General features: G+C 36.7%; 5 protein-coding genes across 13 annotated transcripts; all 5 read left to right on the forward strand.

Moving 5' to 3' along the window:
• Nucleotides 1-1,420: 1,420 nt before the first annotated feature.
• Nucleotides 1,421-4,859, forward strand: LOC141656675 (ubiquitin-conjugating enzyme E2 28-like). The gene is made up of 5 exons (XM_074463649.1): nucleotides 1,421-1,646; nucleotides 1,776-1,875; nucleotides 3,189-3,316; nucleotides 3,598-3,702; nucleotides 4,504-4,859. The coding sequence occupies exons 2-5, from the start codon at nucleotides 1,806-1,808 to the stop codon at nucleotides 4,645-4,647; spliced, it is 447 nt and encodes a 148-aa protein (XP_074319750.1). The 5' UTR covers nucleotides 1,421-1,646; nucleotides 1,776-1,805; the 3' UTR covers nucleotides 4,648-4,859.
• Nucleotides 4,860-5,594: 735 nt separating this feature from the next.
• On the forward strand, nucleotides 5,595-16,265 carry LOC141656676 (ubiquitin-conjugating enzyme E2 5B-like). Of its 6 annotated transcripts, XR_012548549.1 has the most exons (8): nucleotides 5,597-6,149; nucleotides 7,145-7,272; nucleotides 7,402-7,518; nucleotides 9,435-9,470; nucleotides 9,655-9,746; nucleotides 15,031-15,158; nucleotides 15,799-15,903; nucleotides 16,012-16,265. XR_012548549.1 is itself a non-coding variant. In XM_074463652.1 (6 exons), the coding sequence occupies exons 1-5, from the start codon at nucleotides 6,080-6,082 to the stop codon at nucleotides 9,721-9,723; spliced, it is 420 nt and encodes a 139-aa protein (XP_074319753.1). In that variant the 5' UTR covers nucleotides 5,595-6,079; the 3' UTR covers nucleotides 9,724-9,746; nucleotides 10,221-10,306. The 6 variants fall into 6 exon arrangements, 4 of the variants coding, with proteins under 4 accessions (XP_074319753.1, XP_074319752.1, XP_074319754.1 ...); XM_074463652.1 differs by lacking the exons at nucleotides 15,031-15,158; nucleotides 15,799-15,903; nucleotides 16,012-16,265 and adding an exon at nucleotides 10,221-10,306 and having other exon boundaries at nucleotides 5,595-6,149; XR_012548550.1 differs by lacking the exons at nucleotides 15,799-15,903; nucleotides 16,012-16,265 and having other exon boundaries at nucleotides 5,605-6,149; nucleotides 9,650-9,746; nucleotides 15,031-15,125.
• LOC141654815 (ubiquitin-conjugating enzyme E2-17 kDa-like) lies at nucleotides 14,250-16,155 on the forward strand. The gene is made up of 4 exons (XM_074461930.1): nucleotides 14,250-14,334; nucleotides 15,031-15,158; nucleotides 15,799-15,903; nucleotides 16,012-16,155. The coding sequence occupies exons 1-4, from the start codon at nucleotides 14,250-14,252 to the stop codon at nucleotides 16,153-16,155; spliced, it is 462 nt and encodes a 153-aa protein (XP_074318031.1).
• Nucleotides 16,266-17,289: 1,024 nt separating the features above from the next.
• On the forward strand, nucleotides 17,290-20,070 carry LOC141656678 (ubiquitin-conjugating enzyme E2-17 kDa-like). Of its 2 annotated transcripts, XM_074463657.1 has the most exons (5): nucleotides 17,290-17,556; nucleotides 17,662-17,763; nucleotides 18,590-18,717; nucleotides 19,023-19,127; nucleotides 19,241-20,070. In XM_074463657.1, the coding sequence occupies exons 2-5, from the start codon at nucleotides 17,691-17,693 to the stop codon at nucleotides 19,382-19,384; spliced, it is 450 nt and encodes a 149-aa protein (XP_074319758.1). In that variant the 5' UTR covers nucleotides 17,290-17,556; nucleotides 17,662-17,690; the 3' UTR covers nucleotides 19,385-20,070. The 2 variants fall into 2 exon arrangements, with proteins under 2 accessions (XP_074319758.1, XP_074319759.1); XM_074463658.1 differs by lacking the exons at nucleotides 17,290-17,556; nucleotides 17,662-17,763 and adding an exon at nucleotides 18,240-18,328.
• On the forward strand, nucleotides 19,982-24,230 carry LOC141656677 (ubiquitin-conjugating enzyme E2-17 kDa-like). Of its 3 annotated transcripts, none has more exons than XM_074463654.1 (5): nucleotides 19,982-20,070; nucleotides 20,463-20,557; nucleotides 22,772-22,899; nucleotides 23,565-23,669; nucleotides 23,921-24,230. In XM_074463654.1, the coding sequence occupies exons 2-5, from the start codon at nucleotides 20,485-20,487 to the stop codon at nucleotides 24,062-24,064; spliced, it is 450 nt and encodes a 149-aa protein (XP_074319755.1). In that variant the 5' UTR covers nucleotides 19,982-20,070; nucleotides 20,463-20,484; the 3' UTR covers nucleotides 24,065-24,230. The 3 variants fall into 3 exon arrangements, with proteins under 3 accessions (XP_074319755.1, XP_074319757.1, XP_074319756.1); XM_074463656.1 differs by having other exon boundaries at nucleotides 22,841-22,899; XM_074463655.1 differs by having other exon boundaries at nucleotides 19,984-20,070; nucleotides 20,458-20,557.
• Nucleotides 24,231-27,645: the final 3,415 nt, after the last annotated feature.

Raw genomic sequence — 27,645 nt, forward strand, 5'->3', positions numbered from 1 at the left:
TTCCATTTAAAAGTTAAGCCATGTAGTTTGGTAGAGATACAATGACTTACAACTTACAAGCATGATCATATTTTCCATCTCCAATGGTGAGCGTACCGCTTGACAATTTTTAATAATTGCAAGCATATTCTAAATGCAACCATTGGCGTTGTTCTAAGATCGTTTCACATAAGAATAGTGAAACTTATTTTCGATAAATAAATCTAACCATATTTTGGCCAAAAGAATATTTAGCAAAAGATCTTCCTTCATACGGTCATTTTCGAGAGTTTTTGGTTAATTGGCGTAAATTAGCAAAATAATTGGGGAATTAGTGTCCGTTTCAAACTATTTTGTCCCATGGTGTCCGGGTCATTACTTTTATTTTATTTTTCGAATTTTTATGTGAAGCCGCTAAGAATCTTAGCGGCTTGTATCTATACCATTTTTGTAGTGCCAAGTGGAAGTTATTAGCAATTTTTTTTTTGGGTTGGCATAAAAGGTGTTAAGGTTATTAGCGTTTTTGCCTATTTGCATGTATTTTGAGTAACACAATGTTGCAGGAGTTGCAGGCTTTACATGTTTGGAAGATGACAAAATGTGGAGCCGCTAAGGATTTTAGCGGCTTCACATGTTCGGTATCTTAGCGGCTTCACATGTTCGGTATTTTTCTAAACTTGCACTTGGTATTACAAAAATGGTATGCATACAAGCCGCTAAGGATCTTAGCGGCTTCACATAAAAACAGAAAATAAAAATAAAAATGATGATGTGGACACCATGGGGCAAAATAGTTTGAAACGGACGCTAAATTCCCAATTATTTTGCTAATTAACGCCAATTAACCAAAAAATGGTTTCGGAAGGATCATATGTGACCTTTTTACATGCAAATATGACCCAATTTAAATGGTCACATCTTATTTCCTTCGTTTTTTTAATGATGTACCCATTTGTTGAATATATGTAAGGAATATTTTAATAAAATGGATAATCATATGAAAATGGAGTAAATATTATAGAAATGGTTGCATAAACCCATCTAAAGGCATAGACCGATCCGTCTCAAATGAGAATTAGGAAACACAAATTCTCATTGAAGACGGACGTTATCCGTCACAAGCTGAAAACGGATAGTGTCCCTCTCATAAAATGCAAATGCACTTGTCTACCCACTTGCATTTTGTTTTTTTTTTTTTGGTGTTGACCAGGAGTATCCCCTACTGACAGCTGGGGCAATCTCCTTCGGGGTACTTAAGACAATTTAATGGGTTGACCCCTCCAAGTTTGGCTTTTTCATTCGCAAGAGTCAGGAATCGAACCCCTGACCACGTGTTTAAGACTCACTTGCATTTTGTGAGAGGGCCACTATTCGTCTTCAACTTGTGATAAATAGTGACCGTTTTCAATGAGATGGACGAAATACCTAGTGGGGGAGCATTGACAAAAGAGAAGGTACAATTGTACCTTGTACGCAACCTCTACTTCTACTCCAAAATAAAAGCGCACGACCCCAAAATAAAAGAGAGTACCTCCCCTCGATTTAAACTCACCTCTTTTCACCCTTCTTCCGTCCTTCTGGCGGAAAATACACCCCAACTTTCACCTCATTAAAATTTACCGCCGTTTTTAACCCTTGTTCCCAGGAGAGACAAGAAGAAGAAGAAGGTTCGCGAAACTTCTTCTCCTATTATTTTATTTTCACCTTTTTTACGCCGTTGGATCTAGGATTTAGGAGATCTAATAGTATTTGATATGATCTGATTATGTTGATGATTATTTTTCTTGATTTTTTAGGGTTTGGAGAAGAGGAATTATTAGGGAGAAATGGCTTCGAAGAGGATTTTGAAGGAATTGAAGGATTTGCAGAAAGATCCACCTACCTCTTGTAGCGCTGGTATAATTTCATTGTTTTGTTATTTTTATTAGTGTGAATTTGAAATTGTAGTGTTTGATGTTTGTGATTGTTGTTTGCATGTACTTTTTGATGTGAAATTATGATTTTGGGGATATTTTAGGTTTCAATTGAAAGGTTTGTGTTAAGATTGGATAGTGGAGTTGAAAATTTGATCATTGTCGTTTCGATTGAGGGATTTGGAGGTAAAAAGTGAAAGGAGGGATCGAGAGAGGAGGATTAATTTCCGTTGTTTAGGCTGTGGATTGGTTGTTGCGAAATTAAAACCGCGTAATGTTGGAAAAATGATTTCAAAGTAAATTGGCATTCCTCCATTATTCCGTCTGTTTTCCTCCCTGTTGTTTTGCCACCCCAATGCCTCCTATCATTGTATCCAAATGTCATATATTGTTATTTTCCGCGAAATTTTCAGTTATTTTGTCCAAAATGAAGTGTTGTGTCATGTTGGACACTTCAGTTGTCGGACACGTGACCAAAGTAAATTGTCGGAGTAACATAGTCGAAACAAACCAGAAGCGTTATTGTTATGCTGTTATTTGGTTTAATTGATTGACAAATGAGCATCATAGGGTTTCAATAATTAAGTTGCATACAGAAATTATGTGGAGGTAGTGGTCTCTGCTCCGGACTATAGGACGGGTCTGCTGAAGCTACGGTGTCAAATTCATTGTGCCTGTTCTTCAGTTTAATGTTACCGTGTCTGCCTTTTGGATTATGTTGGGGAAAATGTAGTATTGTGTGAACTGAAGGATTATGATTGCCGTAGATTGAAGGCATCGAACAACACATTGTATGAGCAGGAGCAAAGTTGATTGTCTCCTTAGGTTAATGAATGGTTTGGTTGTTTAGCTGTAAATCTGTAACCCTGCATACTTCTTTTGTATTGTGGTACAGTTATGATTGATTGTTCTCTGTGGGATTTTCTTTTTCTTTTTATATGGATATCCGCCTGGATGCCTTGAATGTAAAATTTTATGCTTGCATTCATGGAACCTTGAACTGTTGAGATCTATACGGTGTAAGCATTTGGTTTTGGGTCACTTAGAAGCTGGAAATAACCTCTTGTTGTATGGAAAACCTGTGTAGTCCTCTATTACTCTGCTTTGAGCAGGAGAGTCTTTCATAGTCACTGGAGGTTGGGGCAATGATAATGATTATGACCTGGTTTTATTTTTCATCGTCAACTTGTATGCTTGGTCACGGGAAATAACAATATTCTATTCGCTTAGATTATCATGTACGGAGTAACTTGTTGTGAAGTTCCTAGTCTCTAACGTCTTTTTTTGGCTTTACAGGTCCAGTTGGTGAAGACATGTTTCATTGGCAAGCTACCATTATGGGCCCTCCTGACAGTCCTTATGCAGGAGGTGTTTTCCTTGTCACTATCCATTTTCCGCCAGACTATCCTTTCAAACCCCCTAAGGTATTTTTTTCCGCAGGTTTTTCACACGACGTGGGTGTAGTCTCCTTAAAGCTTTTGCGATGATAATGTTGATTGAAGCTGTTTCTTTTCATGCTAACACTTTTATTTGTACACAAGCAGTATTCTATAGGGGCTGATTAATATTTTGATTTGTGAACTGAAATCTAGTAGAGAATCGGTCCGACACGTAATTGTAATACTTGCTTTGTGCTGTCTAGGGTATTATGTGAACGTTTATGAATTTTCAAGTAATTTACACTTGCTATTGGGATGAGCTGCAGGTAGCTTTTAGGACGAAAGTTTTTCACCCAAATATAAATAGCAATGGAAGCATATGCCTTGACATCTTGAAGGAGCAGTGGAGCCCTGCCCTAACCATTTCAAAGGTTTGTGTGAATCAACCTCGCTTTTGCTAAAGTTTGAGATAAAGGTGTTTTTGGTATAAAAACGAGTTAACCTTACAAGTGACTTAATGTTGCATCTTTTTGGCATGAAGGACCTAAACTACTAATTTCTTGTTAAGAACCTCTTTACCAAATAATATTTGCTGTAGAACTTAGAACACGAGTCTGCATTTTGCATGCCACCAACTATGGTCCATTTCAACATAAAGGGACTTGGAATATTTCATAGAACGGGAATATTTATTTGTCCATATCATGTCTTCTATAAAGTAATTATAATCTTCAACTTCGCTGCCGGTGTTATGACCATCCTCCTCTTTGTATTCTCATAGTGTCTTTAGAGGTGACAATCAAGTAACTCTGAAGAATTACGAGACAGGTTAAAATGGGACTAATAATTTCGAATTTTGTGGGGTCAAGTCTCTGATTATATCCTTGTGGTGTTTAGAGATTTGAAAATTCTCAAATTGTTCATCAGGTGGCTTAATCCAATTTCATTTAAATTAAAGGCTTTTTTCCAGCAGAATGATATGTAAAAAACTAAACATAATATTCCAAAATACTATGCCACTTATTAATCCTTGAGAAACTTGTTCTGTCGATGAAGTTTTATATTACACGTTTTGTTGGATGAAGTTTCGGGGCTCAAATAGTCAAATCTCATGCATTACGATGGAATTTCCTAAAATTTCAATCATCAAAGTGAATTCTTGTCTATATATTGTGATGAAATACTAGACTGAAAGGTAAATGATGCTACTTTGAATTTTTCATGTTGAACAGGTATTGCTTTCGATCTGTTCGCTCTTGACAGATCCTAATCCCGATGACCCTCTTGTGCCAGAGATTGCCCACATGTACAAGACTGATAGGGCAAAGTACGAGAGTACGGCTAGGACCTGGACTCAGAAGTATGCTATGGGTTAGACTTGACATATCACCTGGTAGGGTGTAGTAATCGCGATTCTGTCCTCTTTAAGCTTAATCTATGTGGTTGAACCTTTGACTGTGTTTCTGCTGCATCCTAAGCTGGACAAAACCAAAAAAAAAAAAAATGTCCAAGGACATTTGTATTGTAAAACTATCGGCAAGCTGTGAAATATGACTGATTTTAGTGCCTTCAGGCTTTTTCCTTCTTCTGATATTCGTATTCATTCTAATGGTACTGACTATAGAGGGAAATTAATTTTCGTCCCCTCCGTTTACTTTCACCCACTCATTACCCTTAGCTTCACTTGTATTCCTTGTTTTGAAATAGTATTAAGATGGGTCAAGTACATACCGATGTATATAAAAATGCATAGGGAAAAAAAATATATTCGTCTTATATAGACAAGTGATATGATATTTGATCCGTATTAAACTTAAAGACAGATAATACAGTCTTACTAATACTATTATTTCAGTGGTTTGGAGCTTTTTGCTAATTCCACAGTAGATATGGAGAGAATGTATAAGATTCCTGGCAATATCAACTAGTCGGCTCATATTGATGATTGTGTCATTATTCCTCGATCATTTGTTTAATAGAAATGATTGCCGTTTTCATTATGAGGGATGATGTGTTATAACACAATGGAACACGAAATGAGATAAAAAATAGATGAGATACAAAATGGAAGAGAGAACCTCAATTCCTGTAACAATATTTTCAGAAATCAAAATGTACAAGAACACCATTAATAACGTCCATCTTCATGCGAGAATGATCAAAAATTTATTGTCGATAGTCAATTTTTTTTTAAAGAAGTTGCCAAAAGTTAGATATATTAGCGAAATAAGGATATTAGGATAATCATAAGTTTATCAATTTGTGTATTCAATAGGAAACTTTGATCAACAATAACTTTTGCTTTCAAGTTTTAACCCTATATTTTTTTAAAAATTATTTGTCTTTATGAAAATTTTGGTTTGGAGAAAATCACTTTTTTTTTTTTGGAAAATTGTAGCGGGGCACCTGAGTACCTCGTTGCTTTCTTAACAAATACCAAGCCATCTCCGATTCTCCGGCATGAATAACGTTGACTGAAATAACACACTGGCGTGGTTACAAAAATAGTGATTTTTTTTTTCAAAATCACGGCCTTGTATACGATATTGGTTTAATAATTTACTGGTTTTTAAAGTTGTTGCCAAAACTCGCTGATAGTCAACCGTATTTTTTTTTTTCAAAATGATGGTAAAATCGTACAACTTACAACTTACAAGTCACCTCCTGACAATCTAACGTATAAAAAAAACAAGAAAAAAAAAACAAATCATCTCGCATTCTGATTTTGTTGCCGAGTACCGCCATTTTTTTACCGCTGTGGATAATTTTTCAAGGGTTTATTTAGAGAGTAAAATTGGGGGAAGGGCGATGGCTTCAAAGAGGATTATGAAGGAGTTGAAGGATCTCCAGATAAATTCTTCCACATATTTCAGTGCCGGTATTTTCTTCATTTTCATTTTTATTATTTTAATTGTCAGCAATAGTCGCCCGATCCCTGGTCATTTGTTTATTTTTTTATTATTGTGAACCAAAGGTAAATAAATGATTGAGAGAAACGAACATAAGTAACGATTTAGACGGAGCTACTCCCTTAGTCCCGGTCATTTGTTTACCAGGTTTTACTACAAAGACCAATGAAAAAGGAGGGAACCAATTATTGGATGACAAATGGGCTAAATTGAGCGTGGAGGATCAAATTGCCTATCAAAGACATTTCTAAAATAGAAAGGTAAACAATTGACTTAGACACCTCCAAAATGGAAATGGTAAACAAATGACTGGGACGTAGGGAGTACTCGGGTAATGCAAGTGTGTCTTGTAATTTGTTGATGAATTTTAGTTGAAGGTTACCGTTTCTACCATTTGAGTCATGTTTGGTAATTTACCGAAGCAGTGTAGGGGAAATGCGAAGAATTGTTAGATTAGATGTCGTGATGCAGTGGCGGATACAGAAAAACTTCTTTCCGATCCTGATTAATATTTAAAATCTATACATAAAAAAAAAGATATATTTATTTTTTTAGCCTGAATTTAGACAAAATAAGCAAAAAAATTTCTGTTTCTGGTGTCCCCGGACCCCGGAATGTTGTTCATAGATCCGCCAATGTCGTGATGTGAGGGAATATAGCTCGAGCAAGATTGATTTTATGTTAGATTAGTGACTGTCTGACTCGCTGAATTGGGTTTGTTCTGCTGTCAGCCTGTTATCGTGCATACCGTTTTGTATTATGCTGTATGTAGACTATACTTCTTCCACCACTTCACTTTTCCATAATAATGTTTGGTCAACACAACTCGCGGTTGACACGACATAGGACTCACAAAAGTCTTACATGACGCGAAAAGAAAGTACAGTAACATTTTGAAAATGAATTAAAAACATAGTGCAGTATTATAAAATGGAGAATTAAATTTCTTCTTCGTGTTCTACAGGTCCAGTTGATGAAGACATGTTTCATTGGCAAGCAGCTATTATAGGGCCTCCTAATAGTCCATATGCAGGAGGTGTTTTCTTTGTCACTATCGATTTCCCATCAGACTATCCTTTCAAACCCCCGAAGGTATTTCTTGTGCTGAATTTTCTGTGATGGCTTTTCGTTGTGGCTGTGATGAATGTTTTAATCCGTGTTTGCAATACTAGTTGAGAATCAGACCTTTGATTCTAAGTTTTCTATTGTGATGAGCTGTAGGTAACTTTTAAGACGAAAGTTTTTCACCCAAATATAAACAGAAATGGAAGCATATGTTTTGCCATATGCCGTGACATCTTGAAGGAGCAGTGGAGCCCTGCCGTTACCATTTCAAAGGTTTGTATGCACCACTTTGAACCTTTTATTTTGCCAGAGTTTAAGATGAATCTATATTTTTGTGCAAAACCCATCATCCTTGCTCCAAAGAAATCCTTCACAGATCACAAAAGCGTTTTTAAGACGATCTTATAGGTGAGACCAACCAATTAACCATATAGTTTAATTTAAAATTCTCCCTCTGATCTAAATGATATTTTACGAGGTCAGTGGGCTTTTTCGAGGTAAGGGTAAATTAGAGAAGAATTTTTGTCTCGGATGGAATATACAAGTGTTTTATTCGCATTTTGAGGCGTGCGTTCACCCATGGACGGTTCGAAAGGATGATTCATGTCAGCCGACCCCAAATCATTTTGGGATTAAGGCCCTGATGTTGTTGTTGTTGTTGTATGGAATATACAAGTGTCCTCTGGCTGTTCACACATGAGAATGAGACTTGCCTTGAGGCTTTCGTTCTGTAGTCTATGTCACCGTTATACCTGTAATCTATAATTATGAATAGGTTTTACTCGGGTCAATTGCATAGTTAACTTAGTTATCAGGTTACAAATTGCGAGAAATGCTCCACTGAATGGGCTATGATTCCAAACCCAAATTTACAATTGAACAGGTATTGCTTTCGATTTGTTCACTCTTGATAGATCCAGATCCCGATGACCCCCTTATGCCTGAGATTGCCCACATGTACAAGACTGATAGGGCGAAGTACGACAGTACAGTAAAGAGCTGGACTCAGAATTATGCTATGGACTAGACTCGACATGTCGTTTGGTAGGGAATATGATAACTACTCTGTCCTCTTTAAAGCATAACCTATGTGAGTGAGTTTTTGACTGTGTGTCTACAATGGTCTGGCATCTGGATCGTCTCCAATTCTAGTCTCTTCATTAATGGTCATGATTTAAAGGCTGCTGTTCATTTCTCTTTTGGTTGTTTCCATCAAAATATTAAGGCTGTCCCTTTATTGACCGCTATGTATGTAAATTTCTCTTTGATAATTCCACACAATGGCACCTATCGGGATTTACAGCGTGTTATCTGAAAATGATCTTGAGGATGACAGGTCTAAGCAGGGTGACACTCCGGTCAGAGTGACGATTAGAGAAGACATGTTCTAGGAAGCGACGCATGATGCATTTTCTGTCTTCATTTTTATATAAAGGAATATGTCCTCTGGATTTGGCTTTGCAAAAATTTCTAGACCTTAGGTATTAACTAGACCGCCAGCTCCTTCCTATGGAACTGAAGTGTATCCAAATTCGTCTAGATTCTAAACTAGTGCGAAAAAATGAGAAATGTGTAAGAACGTTTGTAATTTTGTATTGTAAAAACCGTCATTAAGCAAATATGACTGATTTAGTGTCTTCATCAATTCACAAGCTTCTGTCTTTCTATGTTCCTTTGTTGGTAGTTATCCTCAGAGTGAAAGACTTTTCTTTTTATTTTACTTTGCCTTGTAGCTTTCCTAAGGTATATCTATTGTATTCTATAATTTCAAATCCTCATCTTAACATGAGCTTCTACAAAAGTGTAACACAATTATTTGTGAATAAAGTTTCCTCGTCAACCACCACCGTCACCACCTCCTATCTCATCCATAGCAATGTCGCTTTATCGAATGTACGTTGAATTTTATCCCATAAACATCGTCAGCGGCTGGCAATGTTATCAGAGGTAGATACATTGCCGGTGGTGGTGGCTGGGAATGATAAGGGGAATGTTGACTTCTTTTTTTACATGTCAATTTTAAGTTACTTGGTCTTAAATATGTTAGACTATTGAAGAATTTGTCAATAATAATGAATTTTCCTGGATTTAAAGTCAAGTCAAACCATTTCCTTCTCACAGAAAAATATTTCACAGAAAAACATCACAAACCTAAACTTTCCATAGTTTTTTTTTTTTTTCAATAATAGGGAAGGATACCAAGAGATCATCTTTCGTTTACTCTGGTAATTCCGTCATTTTATCTTCTTCGTCCCGCGTCTTTCTTTTTTTATTATATCTTTTGTCATTGACTTCTGGATTTAAGCTGGTGGATTTAGGATATCTTGATGTCAATTCTTCTGGTATGCTTACAATGATGAATTTTTTATATTTATTTTGCTTTTGTTTTTTTTTGTTGATGAAGTTTAGAATAGCAGCAAAATAGCGAGAGATGGCTTCAAAGAGAATCTTGAAGGAGTTGAAGGATCTGCAAAATGATCATACAAATTCTTTAAGCGCTGGTATATTTCTTGTCATTATAATTCTTTGACACCATCGCCTCGCTTTATTTGGCCCCATTATGTTTTATTTTGTTAAATATACGGAGTAGCATTTTCTATGGACCTACCGAACTTAATGACTTTGCTTAGTCTTGTTTAAGTCCGGCGTCCATGAATAGTTATAGAGTATAAAACAATAAGACAATAGGTTTATGAAGAATGAATTGCTTGATTAATTTCTGAAACATATACAGTTTATATAGGGAGCTTTGTACATCTAATTTAGGAGAGGAGATTATACAATTATGCTATTTTCTATAATTACAAAGATAATTGCTAGGTTAGAGGGATTATGATTTACAGAATAATAGTTTGCTATTTTGGAGGAGAGATTGCTATATTATTTGATATACTGTTAATACGCCCCCTCAAGTTGGACGTTCTTGTGATAAGGCCAAGCTTGTCTCGTAACGATTGATGTTGATGTTTGTGCAGGGGTTTGGTAAGGATGTCGGCTATTTGATCTTTGCTGGCAACGTGGGAGAGACGAATGTGACCGTCCTGAAGTTGCTGTTTGACGAAGTGGAAAGAGATGGCCATGTGTTTCATTCTGGAGTGGAAGACGGGGTTCTTGGCGTAGAGAGTGGCGGATATATTGTCACAGAAGATGGCTGGCGGTTTGGTGACCTGGATGCGCAGCTCAGAGAGTAGGTTACGAAGCCATAGTGTGTCAGTTGTGACCGAGGCGACGGCGCGGAACTCAGCTTCAGTGGTGGACAGAGCGACACCGGTTTGTTTCTTGGAGGACCAAGAAATCGGGTTTCGACCAAGGTAAACAATGTAACCTGTGGTGGAGAGATAGTTGTCTTTATCACCGCCATAGTCAGCATCACAGAATGCATGAAGACACAGAGGGTTATTCTTATGTAGCTGAATGCCGTGGTGTTGGGTGCCCTGAAGATAACGAAGGAGCCGTTTCAGGGCTGTCCAATGAGTGACTGTAGGGTGGTGGAGAAATTGAGCAAGGCGATTTACAGTGAAGGCAATGTCGGGTCTAGTGAGAGACAAATATTGTAAGCTCCCAACAATGACGCGATAAGTGGTGTGATCATGAATGGGTTTGGCATCTTCACGTAGGAGTGGAGGGGAAGTGGCCATGGGAGTTGTGTTTGGTTTGGCATCCGCCATGTGGTGTTTCGTGAGGAGGTCGAGTATATACTTGGATTGACTGAGGTGGAGGCCGAGGTCATTTGGGGTTACTTCAATGCCTAGAAAATAGGACAATGGTCCAAGGTCTTTAAGAGAGAATCGAGTAGAGAGATTAGTGATAAAAGTTTGTAGTATAGATAAATCTGGTCCGGTGATAATTATATCGTCAACATAGATAAGCATGTAGATATAGGTTGTATTGGTTTGTAAAATAAATAAAGATGGGTCTGAGATGGATTGAGTAAAACCGATGGTGATTAAATATGACTTGAGCTCGGTATACCAAGCGCGTGGAGCTTGTTTCAGCCCATAAATGGCTTTCTGTAATTTACAAATAAAGTCAGGTTTGGATTGGTCAACAAATCCGGGTGGTTGTGTCATAAATACATCATCCGTCAGGGTGCCTTGTAAAAATGCATTATTAATATCAAGTTGACGGAGAGGCCAATTCTTGGCAACAGCGAGAGATAGAATTAACCGAACAGTGGTAGGTTTTATGACAGGACTGAAGGTTTCGGTATAATCAATGCCGGGTCGTTGATGAAAGCCTTTGGCAACGAGACGTGCCTTATGTTGTTTAAGGGTTCCATCGGGATTAAACTTGTTTCGATATACCCATTTGCAACCAACAATATTTTGGGCAGATGAGCGAGGAACTAAGGTCCATGTATTGTTGCGAATTAGAGCATCATACTCTTCCTGCATTGCTTGGCGCCAATGAGGGAGGACGAGTGCCTGTTTTACGGTGTTAGGAAGGGTCGTGGGTAGTGCTGCTTTGAGGGCAAGCTTTGCATATTTCGGGTTTGGTACGCGAATGTTGTTGGCAAGGCGGGTTGTGACAGTTTTGGGTGGTGGAGGTGGTTTAGTCGTAGGGCGAGATGTGTTAGGAATAGAGGTAGTTGCGGTGGATGTAGGATTGATGATTGGGGCAGCTGTTGTGGAGGGGGTAGTGGTGTTAGGCGGGATGAGGTCTGTCGAGGTGGTGGCAACAGAAGGCGTGGAGGTTGGGGAAGGTCGACGAGAGTAGACCATTTGGATAGGGTGCTTTGACCGAGGGATTTGGGGTTGTTCGGGCAGAGAGACCGTGGGGGATGGGGTAGGAGGAGGAGGTAGGATGTGGAGGGAGAAGGTAGTCCATTCCTCAATGGTTGGAGATGGGAGGGTGGTAGTCGATATAGTGGCGAAAGGGTAGATGTCGTCATAAAATTTGACATGACGAGAGGTGTAGATACGGTGAGTCTTTGGGTCGAGACAATGAAAGGCACTTTGTGTGGTGGAGTATCCTACAAAAACGCATGGAATGGAACGATCTTCCAATTTGTGTTTGGTGTAAGGCCGTAGCCACGGATAGCATAGACAACCGAAGTTGTGGAGGTTGTGATAGTCCGGGTGCTTATTATGAAGCATAAAGTAAGGTGATTTTCCTTGTAGAGACCGAGTAGGAAGGCGATTTATAAGATAGGTGGCGGTGCTAAAGGCAAATGGCCAATATTTTGTGGGTAGCTTGGCGTGTTTAAGGAGGGCTAGGCCCGTTTCAACAATGTGACGATGTCGTCTTTCGGCATATCCGTTATGTTCGGGAGTATGCGGAGGAGATGTGGAGTGTGAGATGCCATTGTTAAGAAGGGTTGTATTTAATTTAACGTACTCACCTCCATTGTCGGAGAAAAAGTGTTTAATTTGTTTGTTGAAGAATTTTTCTACAATAGCTTTAAATTGAATAAATACTTGGTTTGTATCGGATTTACGTTTAAGTGGGTACATCCAAATGTATTTACTGTAGTGATCGACGAATATAATATAGTACTTAAAATGATCAAAGGATGCTACTGGGCTTGTCCAAAGATCAGAAAACATGAGTTGGAGGGTTTCGGTCGTTCGAAACGATGATTGCGAAAAGGGTAGTTTCTTGCTTTTAACAATATTGCAAGCTTCACAGTGATCAAAATTAGCAATAGAAAAATGCAAATCTTTATTAATGGTCTTAATTACATCATATGAAGGGTGCCCTAGTCTATGATGTAAAGACAATGGAGCGGTTCCTTTGGTAGCATTGTAAGTTCTTGGTTTTGGAGGACACCACTCATAGATCCCGTCTCTAACACGGCCCTGGAGGAGCGTCAGTCCCGTTGCCATCGCCTTAACAAAGAAAGAATTTTGTGAGAAAATGACATATGCTTTATTGTCTCGACATAGTTGAGATATAGAAATAATATTGCGCGATATTTTAGGAACATGTAAAACGTTATTTAAATTCAGTCCATCTAAGTGGAGAGTACCTGTGTTGGCGATTGGTAGGCCGGAACCGTCTCCGATCAGCAGCTCATCAAGGCCGGAGTAAGGGGAGTGAAAGGCAAGTGTGTCCAAGTCATGGGTCACGTGGTGACTTGCACCACTGTCAAGCAAGTAATTGGGGTTGGGAGCCGAGTGGTTATGGTGGATGGCCGCGGTGTTGGCTTGAGGGTAGGTCTGATGGTAACGGTTTGGTGGTGGGGCAGGGAAGGTAATGTTGGGATAGAGTTTGCGGAAGTATGGGCAGTTAGCAATTACATGACCGGTTTCGCGGCACCATTGGCACCGACCTTTGAAAGGACGAGGGTTGGACTGGTTGTTTTGTGGAGCAGTAGGTTGGGGTTGATTGTTGTAGGTGGCAGGGGATCGATTATTGTGTCGATGGTGGCCGTGGGTTTTGAAAGCAGGATTAGCAGATGGTGGGTAATGGTTGGTAGGTGGGTTGTGTTGAATTAAGAGTTCCTGTTGCAATAGTTTTTCATGGAGAGCCTCGAACGGTATTGGTGTGTCACGGGCTCGGACTGTGTCGATAACAGGTTTGTAGAGTTCATAATCGAGGCCATTAAGGACTCTCGAAATGACATCTTCGGGATCGAGTATTTTGCCCATAAGAGCAAGTTGATCCACGCACGCTTTTATCGAGTGAATGTACTCGGTTATAGTTTGATCCGTGGTTTTTGATATCGAATCAAATTTGGTTTTGATTTGTTGAATATGGATACGCGACGGGTTAGCGTAAGTCTGGGCAAGAATGTCCCAGGCTTCCTTCGCGGTTTTAGCCCTAACAATCAAGGTTTGTAGGGCTGCGGTTATGGTGCCCATAAGAGCACTGAGAAGGAGGCCGTCTTGTTTTAACCAAGACATGTGAGCAGGGTTTGGAGTCTCCTGTTTGGCGGCATCCAGTATGGTGGCAGGGGGTGCGGGTTCGGAGCCATCGATAAAGCCTAAAAGACTTAAGCCAAACAGTATATGCGTGAGTTGAAATCTCCACGTGGTGTAGTTTAGGGAGGTAAGTTTCACGACATGGTGAAAGTTGGGTGCCGTGAGGGGTTTTGCAGCGTCGTGGGGATTGTTGATGATGGTGGTGTCGTTGTGGGTGTTAGTCATGGTAGGAATAGGGTTAGGCAGTTGGTGTTTTTGTCGTTTGAAAGAATTGCGTTTGGGACGGAGTGGGTTGGATCGATTAAGACTCGTTGATACCATATAAAACAATAAGACAATAGGTTTATGAAGAATGAATTGCTTGATTAATTTCTGAAACATATACAGTTTATATAGGGAGCTTTGTACATCTAATTTAGGAGAGGAGATTATACAATTATGCTATTTTCTATAATTACAAAGATAATTGCTAGGTTAGAGGGATTATGATTTACAGAATAATAGTTTGCTATTTTGGAGGAGAGATTGCTATATTATTTGATATACTGTTAATAAGTACTTTCTCCGGGGGAGAGTACTCTGTAACTATGAAAATGGATTCTGCAGAGTCGTCTCATAAAAATAAAGGATCCTCACTTGTGAAAAATTTGACAATTCATAAAAGTCTCATCTTTTTACATTTCTCGTGTAGTGTTTCGAAATATGATGAAATAAATTAAAATGACTTTTTGAACTATACTTCGTACGTCTTTTATACTGGGGGTCTGTCATCTGTGTAGTATCAGTTGGTTTGTTTATGCAATGTTCGAGTTATCAGGGATTGTCTAGCACATTTTACCACTATCCCGCCATAGGTGGTAGTATTTAAGGCAATCACCATTGTTTATGAAGCTGTAAGATCCATATTGTTTCTCCTTTGTAGTTCTAGTGGGTGTGGACTTGTTCCATTGGGAAGCAACCATTTTGGGCCCTCCTGACAGTCCCTATGCAGGTGGTGTTTTCCGTCTTGATATCCAGTTTCCGCGGGGCTATCCTTGGACACCCCCTAAGGTAATTGTTTGGTAAACTGTTTAGTTATTAATCATATGCTCAACCTGGCAAACGGGTTGGGTCACTTCGGATCTTTTTCAATGTGTTGTTATCGAGTTACTTAGGGTAACAGTCCATGAGGGTAAGAAACATTCGGGTCAGATCGGATTGGGGTTGGTCAATTCGAATTCGCCTTTCCAGGTGCCGGTTGAGTGATTATGATCAAGTCACTTTTGGTCCAGCTAGTCTTCCTTAAGAAGGAGGTATCCATCTCAATATTAAAACAGGTCAAATATCATCTCACATGGGCATATAGGACAAATCTTTTGTTACTCCCTCTGTCCCGGTCATTTATTGTCCTTTTACATATTGAGGTGTCTCAGTGAGTTGTATTTTCCCACTTGTCATTTAGTAATTGGCTCCTTCCTCTTTCCTTGGTTTTTGTGCCAAAACCAAAGGATAAAGGCATATTTGACCCGGCTTAAACTTAAGATGGATATACCCAATCTTAAATGAGAATTTGCTTTTAGGTTATGATCTGTAAACTCGGGTACTAGTTGAGAACTAGCCTGAACTGTGATAGCAATGCTTGCTTAGCTGTAGAAATGTGCGCATTTTGGATATTTATGAGATTTTTATGTGCTACGGGAATTCGCTGCAGATAGCATTTACGACAAAAATATTTCACCCTTGTATAGCCAGCAATGGACAGATCTGGCTTGATACAATGGATGATAAGTGGAACCCTGCCCAGACCGTTCCAAAGGTTTGTGTGAACCACTAAAATCAATGAACCTGTTAATATTGTTAGAAGTCAACGATGTTATTTCACTGAATGGTAACAAACGCTACTGTGAAATTTTCAATTGAGCAGCTGTTGCTTTTCATCTATTCGCTCTTGACGGATTCAGAGTTTGAAAATATCCTCGTGCCGGAGATTGCTAAAATGTACAAGACCGACAGAGTGAAATATGAGAGTACGGCAAGGAGTTGGACTCAGAAGTATGCTATGGGCTAGACTCGGCTTGTCAACTTTAATTATCCTTTAGTAAGCATATTGTGCGCGGGTGACGCTTTGACTGTGTGTTTGTTTGGTTTGTGTGTGCATTTTAAGGGATTGTCCAAGAATCATGTAAGGGTAAGAAAAATTACTTCAGTACCTTTGCTTGATTTTTTGTATAGACCACACTATTTTCAAGCTGTTAAATATGACTCGGTTTGGAATCGGTCTGTCATCTGGATCCTCTCCAATTCTACGCTCTTCATTAATGGTCTGATTTTCAGCGTGTTGTCTAAGAAGGGCGACAGTCCGGTTGGAGTAACGGTCTGGTGATTTTCCCGTGGATCTTTTTGGGTTGTGTGTTTGTGGTGGTGGCAAGTTGTAAGTAATGTTATCGATTGCCACTAGAGAAGACATTTTCTAGGAAGGGATGCAATTATGCATTTTCTGTCTTTTTTTTTTTTTTTTTTTTTTTTTTATATACAGGAGTATATCACCTTAGATATTAACTAGACCGCCTGTTCCTCCGTTTAGATACTAAACTAGACGGAAAAAATGAGAAATGTCTAAGAACGTTTGTTTGTATAGTAAAACCGTCTTCAAGCTCTGAAATATGACTTATTTAGCGTCTTCATCAATTCACAAGCCATTATTTTATGGTAAAGTGATTTTGAATCGTAGACTTAAACTGGTTTGCAGTCAACTAGATACTTTGATAGCATGATTTCAAATCATCGTCTTAACACGAGCTTCTACCTCTATTCATCAGTAAATGCTGTACTACTTTTGTGGACAATACCATGCTATGGTTTCACACCAGCACTAAACAGTCCGTCTCATTATAGACGGTCACTATCCATCTATAGCTATAGATGGATACTTGCCCTCTCACGAAATTAAAGTGAGAGGGCAAATGGGGGTATCCATTTCCTATCCATTTGCATTACCCAATTTCATTTGTGAGAGGAACACTATTCGTCTATAGCTATAGACGGTGGATAATGTCTATCTATAATGAGAATTGTGATAAAAATGAATGTAAGATGAATTTATCGAATGTAAGATGAATTTAATCCCATAAACATTGTAAAGAATGAATAAAGTTTTTTTTTTTTTTTTTTTTTTTTTGCAATGAATAAAGTATTGTAATCCCTAAAGCTTATAGGAGAAGGAAAATATGTAATAAATAATGAATTATAAATAAATAAAGTTGTAAGAGTTGTTTAGTTTTTTTTAGGAGAAAGAAATTAATAAAAATATAAATGAAACTTATAAAAAGGAAAGAGAGAAGGTGGAAAGAAAAAAAAGACAGAAGATAATAAGAAATTGGAGGAGTATTCCACATAAAAACATCAATTGCCCTAATTTTTTTTTCAATTATAGAGAAGGATACCAAGAAATCATCTTTCGTTCACTCGGGTAATTCCGTCAATTTATTTTTTTGTCATATATGATTTGTCATTGATGTCAATTCTTCTGGATTTTTTTATTTATTTTGCTTTTGTTTATTTCTTGTTGATGAAGTTTAAAATAGCAGCAAAATAGTGTGAGAGATGCCTTCAAAGAGAATCTTGAGAGAGTTGAAGGATCTGCGGAATGATCATACTGTTACCTCTATCAGCGCCGGTATATTTCGCGCCGTCGTTATGTTTTTCGCCTCACTTTGCTTAGTCTTGTTTAAGTCCTGCGTCCAAGAATAGTTACAGACTACTTTCTCCGGAGACTACTCAGTAACTATTCTTGGTAGTCTTCTTTACCTTAAAAATATACTCCGGAGAATCGTCTCATTGACTTATAGAGTTATAGTCATGGTAAATTATACTCCCTCCATCCCCGTCAATTGTTGTCATTTGGTTTTGGCACAAAGATCAAGGAAAGAGGAGAGGGCCAATTGCGTTTCCCTTACTAAATGACATGTGGATCAAATTGAGTGTGAATGACCAAATTGTTCGTCAAATGTATTTCTAAAATAGAAAGGACAACAATTGACTGAGACACCAAAAATGGAAAAAAACAACAAATGACCGGGACAGAGGGAGTAAATCGTTTAGCATAGTCTTCTTGATTCAAATGGATGGAGATAGGAAACTATTCGCATCGTGATTCTTACATATCAATAATATTGCAACTAAGAGATTGGTTTCTAGGGCTCCTTTCTAAAGCCCGGCAGGAATGACCCTGCTAAGAAATTGTAACATCGTTTTTCATTTCTTGTTTAATTTTTCGGAATATGATGAAATAAAGTAAAATGACTTTTTAGACTATTCTCCGTATGTCTTTTAAGCTGTGGAGTATCAGTTGGTTTGTTTATGCAATTTTAGAGCATTTTTCATCAGGGATTGTCTAGCACATTCGACCACTACATTGCCATATGGAGGTGGTAGTATTTAAGTCAATCACCATTGTTTACGAAGCAGTAAGATTTACTCCGTATATTTTTTTCCCTATGTAGGTCCGGTGGGTGATGACTTGTTCCATTGGGAAGCAACCATTTTGGGCCCTCCTGACAGTCCCTATGCAGGAGGTGTTTTCCGTCTTGATATCCAGTTTCCGAGGGACTATCCTTTCAAACCCCCTAAGGTAAATTTTTTTTCCCAGGTGCCGGTTGAGTGATTATGATCCAGTCACTTTGGTCAGGTCAAATTTTTCAAGTCTGATACAAAAACATGAAATTAACATATGAGTATTAAAACGCTTCTAATATTATGCCACATGGAAATATTTAGACGCGTCTTAAATGAGAATTTGCCTTTAAGTTGTGATCTGTAAACTCTGGTACTAGTTGAGAACTAGTCTGAACTTTGATACAATGCTTGCTTTGTTGTAGTAATACGTGCATTTTGGATATTTTTGAGATTTTTATGTGCTAAGGGAATTCGCTGCAGATAGCATTTACGACAAAAATATTCCACCCTTGTATAGCCAGCAATGGACAGATTTGGCTTGATACAGTGGATGCGAAGTGGAACCCTGCCCAGACCGTTCCAAAGGTTTGTGTGAACCACTTGAACCAATGAACCACTTTATATTGTTAGAATTCGACGATGTTATTTCACTGAATGGATATATAACAAATGCTACTGTGAAATTTTCAAATGAGCAGCTGTTGCTTTTCATCTATTCAATCTTGTCGGATTCAAAGTTCGAATATATCCTCGAGCCAGAGATTGCTATAATGTACAAGACCGATAGAGAGAAATATGAGAGTACGGCAAGGAGCTGGACTCAGAAGTATGCTATGGGCTAGACTCGGCTTGTCAACTTTAATTATCCCTTCGTAAGCATATTGTGCGCGGGTGACGCTTTGATTGTGTGTTTGGTTTGTGTGTGCATTTTAAGGGATTGTCCCATTTGAGCATATAAGACGAATCTTTTGTTTTTTTCCCATTCATTCTGTTTTTGTCTATTAAAGGTCAAGGCAAAGCTGTTCCAGCCAGATAGATAGATCCACCGTATATCATAGACTACGTACATATAATAGCTTTTGCTCAAATATTTGCATAAATGTACATATAATCGATCAAAATAATTATTAAAAGTACTTCCTTCATAATTTTGGCCCGTATTTTGATCTTTATCTGATTCAAGACTCGCCTCCCAAGGATTTACTGTGTGTTATCTGAAAACGAGGATGATGGTCTAAGCAAGGTGACGGTCCGGTGATTTTCCAGTGGATGTGAGGGGCAGAGTTTTTTTTTTCTTTTTTTCTTTTTTGCCGTGGGAAAATGTAAAGTGACCGTTCTGCTACCTATTCTTGGATACCATCGTATGGTTTTACACGAGCACTCTACAAAAGTGTCTTACACGAATATTTGTGAATAAAGTATCCTGTTACTTGATGTGAGCGATGTCATCCCTCCTCAACCACCACCGTCACCACCTCTTATCTCATCCACCATAACATTGCCGGCGATGGTGGCCAGAAATTATAAGGTAACATTGACTTCTTTTTTTATATGTCAATTTTAATTTTCAAGTTACTTGGTCTTAGTATATTCAATGCGCAAGTTATAAGTATTGAAGAATTTGTCAAGAACAGAGATTTTTTCTGGATTTCTCAAGTCAAACCATTTCCTTGCCATACAAAAATATTACAGTACAAGCCTTAACTCCCTTCAACTTTCCATAGTTTTGTTTAATTGTATAGAAGGATATCAAGAGATCATCTTTTCTTTTACTCTGGTAATCCCGCCATTTTAACTTTTTTCGGCCATTGTCTTTTTTTTTTAATGTTATATATTTTGTCGTTGACTTCCGGATTTTAGCTGATGTCGATTATTGTTCTGATCTGCTTACAGTGATGAGTTTTTGTTGTTGAAGTTTAGGAAAGCAGCAGAACATTGAGAGATGGCGTCAAAGAGAGTCGTGAAGGAGTTGAAGGATCTGCAGAATGATCATAGTGTTACCTCTTTCACTGCTGGTATATTTTCACGTCATTATTATTCTTTGACACCATCGCCTCAATTTATTTGGCCGCTTTATGTTTTATTTTATTTTTTTTATGATTTTCCATGGACTACCGAAGTTAAGACTTTGCTTAGTCTTCTTGTTTAAGTCCGGCCTCCAAGAATAGTAACAAAGTACTTTCTCCGGAGAGAGTACCCTCTAACTATGAAAATGGATTCTTCAGAATCGCCTCATAGTCTTCTCCGAAGCACTCAGTAACTATTCTTGGAGACCTATTTTTTTAATCCTCTTGGAGGTTTAAGAAAATGGTGATTTTCATTCAAATTTTGAATTAAAAACTGTCTTAGGACAATATTTAAATAAATCAATGTGATGTTAGTCGTTTGCATTTTGTTTGTTCAATACCTTTGGGTAAATTTAAGATGTGCTTTTTTTAATTGGAAGTGTATGATATGACTATATCCTACATTGTATGAGAACCCGATTTTTTAAGACATAATACCAAAAAAATGGTAGATTAATTTAAAGAACGTAATTTATTTTCGCAGTACACATTTTACTCATTATAGTAATCTTTCCATTTCTTTACCCTGGACTAAAAATTATCAAACTTAATTCTCTCTATCTTCTCTCTATTGTCAATTCCTCAACTTTCTTCAACTCCTTTCAAATTCTTCAATTATAAATGATTATTCGAGTATAGAGCAGATATTTAATTCACTACTCCATTATTAATAATTCTATTGACTATTGGTTATAGTTTGTCTTTTTTAATTAGGCTTTATGTTCAAATTAATTGGGGATCATCGTCCCTATTTACTCCGCAAGATATTATAGTTTCATTTGCTTGAAAACCTACTTTCCGTAACCAAATGTGTTTGGTGTGGTGGTTGCTCACCTCATCCCTTAACCATGAGGTCAGGGGTTCGATCCCTGCCAATGGGAATGGAGCAAACTCTTTGGCCAGCCGTTTACCTCTTCGTGAGAGTACGCGCGGCGAGGGGGATTATACACTGTTGTCGACGGTGGACACTCCGGTTTACACCAAAAAAAAAAAAAAAAAAAAAAAAAACCTACTTTCCGTAAAACAGGCGTAACCATCAATCTCAATTTGGAAATTGGAACTCAAAGTATCACTTCCCCTCAAACCAATTTCCAGTTTGGCCTTACAGGAAGAAGAACTTAGTATAATTAGAATTTTTGCTTTTTTCTTTCATAAAGTATATAGTAATGGGTTTGATTTTTTTTCAAGGCAGTACATAATAGTACCACAAATGCAGGAGATGTGTTTGTAAAAATAATTTATCAATACATAGAATGTTTGTAAAAATAAGTTTTCAATGAATTACATAATTTATCAATGGAGATTGAGTATGTTTAATTAGAGAGAATATATTAGAGAGAGATATTAGATAGAGAAAATGAATGGGCAAATGAGAAGGGTATAATTGTCAACAGTGTACTGCGAATTGCGATGAGTAAAATGTGTACTGAGAAAATCAGCACCCAAACAATTACGAGTACTTCGTATTCTGTATGATTTATATTATTTATATTATTAATCTATTATCCTGCCATATATAGGTGGTAGACCTGTCAAACAGGTCGGGGGGTCGGGTCAAACGGGTTGGGTCAGAATACGGGTCGGGTCATACGGGTCACGGGTCGGGTTAGGGTCAAAATACGGGTCAAGAAATAATTTTTAACGTCTTTTCTAAACGATTTTTTTAATTTAAAAAATATTTTTTAAAAAAGTAAAATATATTTAAAATTATTATTTTAACCATATTCATCACATACAATAATTATATTGATATAATTATTAAAATAAATTTTTTTAATAATTTTTTTTTATTAAATATTATAAAAGTTATACTCCGTATAAAATTGAGTTTTTAGTTGAATTTTTAATTTTAAGTAATAAAAAAATAATTTTTTAACTATATTTTCAAATATAATATATAAATATCAATATTTTTAATCAAATTCATGATTTTCCCTTGACCCAACGGGTCGACCCGTTCGGGTCAAGTCTCGACCCTAAAATAACAGGTCATTTCGGGTTCGGGTCAAACGGGTCACGGGTCGAAAAAAGCGGGTTTGTAACCCTAAAAAACGGATCGGGTCGGGTCGGGTCGAGTTTTGCCAGGTCTAATTAGGTGGTAGTAATTAAGTCAATCACCATTGTTTACGAATCAGTAAGATTTTTATTTTCTTCCGTATGTAGCTCCAGTGGGTGAAGACTTGTTCCATTGGGAAGCAACCATTTTTGGCCCTCCTGACAGTCCCTATGCAGGTGGTGTTTTCCGTCTTAATATCAAGATTCCGCGGGACTATCCTTTTAAACCCCCTAAGGTATTTTTACAGTAAATTATTCAATTATTGATTCTAAACTATACTTGGCAAACAGGTTGTGTCAGTTCGGGACTGTTTCAATATGTTATTATCGAGTTACCTAGGGGGTAACTATGAGGGCAAAAAACATTCGAGTCCGCAATTCGAGTTCATCTTTCCATGTGCCAGTTGGGTCAATTTTGATCGAGTCACTTTGGTCAGGTCAAGTTTTTCAGGCCTAATAAAAAAAATTGAAATTGACTTAGGAGTTGTTTGGTTGATCAAGGAACTTAATTTTCATAGGAACCTACAATTCGTGGGAATTAAGTTCCTTTATTCAATTCGGGTGAATTTTGGAAAAACATTTGGTTACTCATGTAGGAATTAAATTCCATAGGAATTTCCAATGACCAAAGGGGTGTAGCCGTGTAGGTAAAAGCAACTTCCCACATCATGTAGGCATTGAAAGTTCCTGGGAAGTTGTAATTCCTGCATTTACCAAAATTTATGGCAACCAAACTATCCATACTTTTCAAAATCATGAGATTTTCCAATGCCTTATTTTATAAGTGGCAACCAAACGACCCCTTAGTCTGAACTTTGATTGTAATACTTGCTTTGTGGTAGATATGTGTACAGTTTGGATATTTATGAGATTTTAATGTGCTACGGGTATTCGTTTGCAGATAGCATTTACGACTAAAGTTTTTCACCCAAGTATAACCAGCAATGGGCAGATTTGGCTTGACACATTGTATGATCAATGGGGCCCTGCCCTGACCATTTCAAAGGTTTGTGTCAACCACTTGAACCTCTTTGTTAGAATTCGACGAAGTTATTTCAATGATACTCCCTCGATTTAGCTCCAATTTACTGTAGTTTTAAAAAGAGTGGGAAAAAGGTAAACGAGACTAATTTAACTGAAATTAAGAAAATAGTGATGGCCGATTTCTCATTCAATCTATATTCTGCTGTAAGAATGAATCGAGTTTTACTCCATTGAATGGTAACTGATGCTACTGTGAATTTGTCAATTGAGCAGATGTTGCTTTCCATCTGTTCGCTCTTGACGGATCCAAATCTTGAAAATATCCTCATGCCGGAGATTGCTACAATGTACAAGACCGATAGACTGAAATATGAGAGTACGGCAAGGAGCTGGACTCAGAAGTATGCTATGGGCTAGACTCGACTTGGCGACTTGTCACTTTGGTAATCCCTTCATAAGCATATTGTGTGTGGGTGAGCTGTGACTGTGTGGTTTTGGGTGATGCTTATTTGTACTTTTCAATTAAAATTTGAAATTAGGTCACTTTCGAGTTGTGGTTATTAAGATTTTGATGTGTTGGAGATTTGCTAATGTATCCTTACTAAGTGTGTGGGTGAAGCTGGCCAATGCAACGGGCGAGACTGGCCTGACCCGGCTCATGGGTCGCATTTGTTAATAAAACGGATTAAATATAACCCAACTTGAATAGATTGAACAAGTTTTTTATTTGTTTATATAAAAATTCTGCAATTATATCATCTACTCCGTATTATATTTGGTCCGTAAAGTTTAATAAGAATATACAAGAACATGTGATCTACCAACTTCCTTGCATCCATTGATGAATCTTGGCTATTTCAGGCAACGTGCTTTTTATTTGACCAACACATCATATGCAACTTTTAAACAGATCAATTATACAAACATAAAGTACAAAGTACAATGTACCAAAAAAAAAAAAAAGAATAGACCAATCATTAATACAAATATAGAGTACAATGTACGTCCCGTCTTTTCCATCATAAAATCATATTAATGACATGATTACTTTCACTATCTTAGCAAGCTATTGACGGCCTAGCCTAGAGTAGGCATTTTGGACCGGGTTAAGCCGGACGGCACAAATCTGGCACGACCTGGTAAGAGGTGGGTCGCAACGCCAATATGCCAAAAAGTCCATGCCTAGGCTGTTTCGGGTTAACTCGGGTTGGGACGGGTCATTTCGGGTTTGTTGGTCGGGTCTGTTTTGGGTCAAACGGGTCGGGTTGTTTCGGGTCGGGTCATTTTCGGAAATAGCTATTTCAAGACTTTTCGGTTCAATTAGAGTTATATTTTGTCGAGTCATTTTCGAGTTTGGTGGTTTCGGATCAGGTCATTTTCGGATCGGCCAGTTATATCAAAAAAATTCATCATTATGATTGATTAAAAAGCCGAATCAAATTTATGAGGATAAGGTGGTCATTTTCACATGCATGTGGAGATCCCAAAATATGAATGAAGTTTAATATTCCCTACTATTCAGATCAAAAGTAACATAGCGAAAAATGAAGTATTTAAGAAAATGTGGAAAAAGTAAGGGTAAAGAGGAAAAAAATAGGTGGACCATGTAATTGTGGATTTAATTGTGGGATGGTATGTGGGTATATAATGACATTTTATGTAAATATGAAATTGGTATAAGGACAACTTGGTAATGTTGTACGCCAAATAAGGTATGTTACCTTTGGTGTGAATCGTCCATTTTAGCTAAGTGTTACCTTTGGTGTGGATCGGAGGGAGTATATAATGTAGATTTCTAAAATAGGAAAATATGAAGTTTGGTTGAGTTAGAATGAATTACTATTATGTGTACCCTCCGTTCGGATTAATAGTTATTTTTTTTTTGGGGGTTATCAATCAATAAATAGGAAAATATGAATTGACAGGATAAATGCTTTGACCCGATCCGACCTAACCCAAAGATAATCCAAAGTTAACCCTAACCGAAACATAACTTGATATTAACTCGAAATATAACCCCGACATAAAACGAAAAGTGATCAAGGCAACAAAAGATCAAAATAAACACATTTTAACGACTTTTATAAAAATTATAAATTAACTAACCTTATTTTTTCTTTTAATAATGACTAAAACTCAACTCAAACTGGTAAAATATTCGCAAAAAATCGATCAAATAATAAATTGTGAGTCAAACAAAGCAGCTTCACTACTTGTATAGTTGTATGGAACAATTAGTTGGAAAAAAAAGTTGGAAAATTTGGATTGATGTAGTGAAGCAACTACTTTCGTTGCTGTTTTTTCCATTTTTTTTTTTGTAGGTAAAGGATAAAGTTGCTATTTCACGTGGACCCATTAAACATAAATAAATTAAAATGAATGTTACAACGATAAATAGTTTGCCAAAAAGCATTAAACAAAAAAAAATGTACTTATTTATTCAATTTATTTGTTTATCTTTTACTCCGTATATTTTGCGTGAAAGTTATTTTATTCGAAGATAAACATATAATTGAGACGTGGGGAGTATAATATATCAACATGTAAATGGATAGGCTACAATCACGCAGTTTATAGTTGGGTTGAAACGATGTGGATACGCCACGTGTCGTATACATCCTTAATGACAAAAATTAATTACAGCTAATCATTACCTTATACTAAAAGAATAAGAAATCTCCAAATTTTCTCGCCTAAATGAATTTGGCTATAATTAGGCTTTCTTTTCTCATATCTGTAATTGAGCTTTCATTATATTATATCTACAACCGCATTATATGAACTTTCCATTTTTCACCGATTAATACAAAATATTAATAATAATAAATTTTATAATTAAATATCAAATTGAGTTAAATATTAGGTTTTATAATTGTTACTTCGTATTTTATTTAATATTCCTATCTAAAAAACCGCGCATATGTGCGATATCTATGCTAGTTTATATGAACATAATAAATGCTGTATAAATTTCAGCAAAATATTAACTATAGCTTAATAAATTTTAGTATTATAAAATCCCATTAAATAATTACGGTAATTTGATTCTAAATTTATTAAAAAAAAATACTTTGATAAAAATTCTAAAATTTAAATAATTACTTTCATTGTGAAAAATACTTTCAATTTGGTAAATTTTTTATTATATTTATAGAAATACAAGTTTAGATCCCGCGTAATGCATGAGCATTATATAGAGGTTTAATATTTTGATGTATTGTTTCTAGATTTTAAACTGGCACTATAAAAATTTTCATAATTCATTTCGTTATATTTTAATTTGAGAAAAAAAATGATCACAAAACTATTCAAAAGAAATGTCATGAAATATATATTTTTGTGACAATAGTTTTTATACATCAAAGCTAATAATTCCGCTTTACAAAATATTTACAAATTATTATAATGATTTTTTTTTCTCGCGAAATTAGTAATAACATTTTATAGTTTTGTTTTATACATAATAAGTATATGTCAAGTTATTCTCTGATAATGCATAAATGAAAGATTTAGCATTTTGTATTTATAATTCACTAATTTTTATAATTTTATTCTACTTTAAGTTAAAGATTATTAAGAGTTTATTGAAATGATTATAGTTTGACGAAAAGACTTTTTTTTTAATGAAAAAATATAGATTAACAAAAGAATTGAAACATTTATTTCCATTTTAGAATAGGTGCACTTTGGTATGTAGAGATGATTAAAATAATGAGTGTCTCACAATGTGTTACATTTACGTAAAAAAACATTTTAGGAAAGTTATAAAACATAGACCATTAAATAAATTAAGAAAAATATATTTAGAAGAGCTAGCCATTGTCAGAATGAAAAAACTACTAAAAGATAAGTTTTTATAGTGTGAGAATGAAAAAATTATATTGCGACAGATTTAATACATATGAGGTTTTGATAGGTTTAAATATATAGTATGATAACGAGTATTTGTATGAGTACGTATGCACACATTGATCGCGAGTGCATTTAAATAATCAAAA

Source organism: Silene latifolia, chromosome 5 (genome assembly GCF_048544455.1).
Source record: "Silene latifolia isolate original U9 population chromosome 5, ASM4854445v1, whole genome shotgun sequence".
In the NCBI taxonomy this organism is placed as follows: Eukaryota; Viridiplantae; Streptophyta; class Magnoliopsida; order Caryophyllales; family Caryophyllaceae; genus Silene; species Silene latifolia.

Coding starts and splice junctions, on each gene's coding strand:
- LOC141656675 (XM_074463649.1), top strand. CDS start 1,806: ATGGCTTCGAAGAGGATTTTGAAGGAATTGAAGGATTTGCAGAAAGAT. Junction 1,876..3,188: donor ACCTACCTCTTGTAGCGCTG/GTATAATTTCAT, acceptor TTGGCTTTACAG/GTCCAGTTGGTGAAGACATG. Junction 3,317..3,597: donor ATCCTTTCAAACCCCCTAAG/GTATTTTTTTCC, acceptor GATGAGCTGCAG/GTAGCTTTTAGGACGAAAGT.
- LOC141656676 (XM_074463651.1), top strand. CDS start 6,080: ATGGCTTCAAAGAGGATTATGAAGGAGTTGAAGGATCTCCAGATAAAT. Junction 6,150..7,144: donor TTCCACATATTTCAGTGCCG/GTATTTTCTTCA, acceptor CGTGTTCTACAG/GTCCAGTTGATGAAGACATG. Junction 7,273..7,401: donor ATCCTTTCAAACCCCCGAAG/GTATTTCTTGTG, acceptor GATGAGCTGTAG/GTAACTTTTAAGACGAAAGT.
- LOC141654815 (XM_074461930.1), top strand. CDS start 14,250: ATGGTGAAAGTTGGGTGCCGTGAGGGGTTTTGCAGCGTCGTGGGGATT. Junction 14,335..15,030: donor CGTTGTGGGTGTTAGTCATG/GTAGGAATAGGG, acceptor TCTCCTTTGTAG/TTCTAGTGGGTGTGGACTTG. Junction 15,904..16,011: donor CTGCCCAGACCGTTCCAAAG/GTTTGTGTGAAC, acceptor TCAATTGAGCAG/CTGTTGCTTTTCATCTATTC.
- LOC141656678 (XM_074463657.1), top strand. CDS start 17,691: ATGCCTTCAAAGAGAATCTTGAGAGAGTTGAAGGATCTGCGGAATGAT. Junction 17,764..18,589: donor TGTTACCTCTATCAGCGCCG/GTATATTTCGCG, acceptor TTCCCTATGTAG/GTCCGGTGGGTGATGACTTG. Junction 18,718..19,022: donor ATCCTTTCAAACCCCCTAAG/GTAAATTTTTTT, acceptor AATTCGCTGCAG/ATAGCATTTACGACAAAAAT.
- LOC141656677 (XM_074463654.1), top strand. CDS start 20,485: ATGGCGTCAAAGAGAGTCGTGAAGGAGTTGAAGGATCTGCAGAATGAT. Junction 22,900..23,564: donor ATCCTTTTAAACCCCCTAAG/GTATTTTTACAG, acceptor ATTCGTTTGCAG/ATAGCATTTACGACTAAAGT. Junction 23,670..23,920: donor CTGCCCTGACCATTTCAAAG/GTTTGTGTCAAC, acceptor TCAATTGAGCAG/ATGTTGCTTTCCATCTGTTC.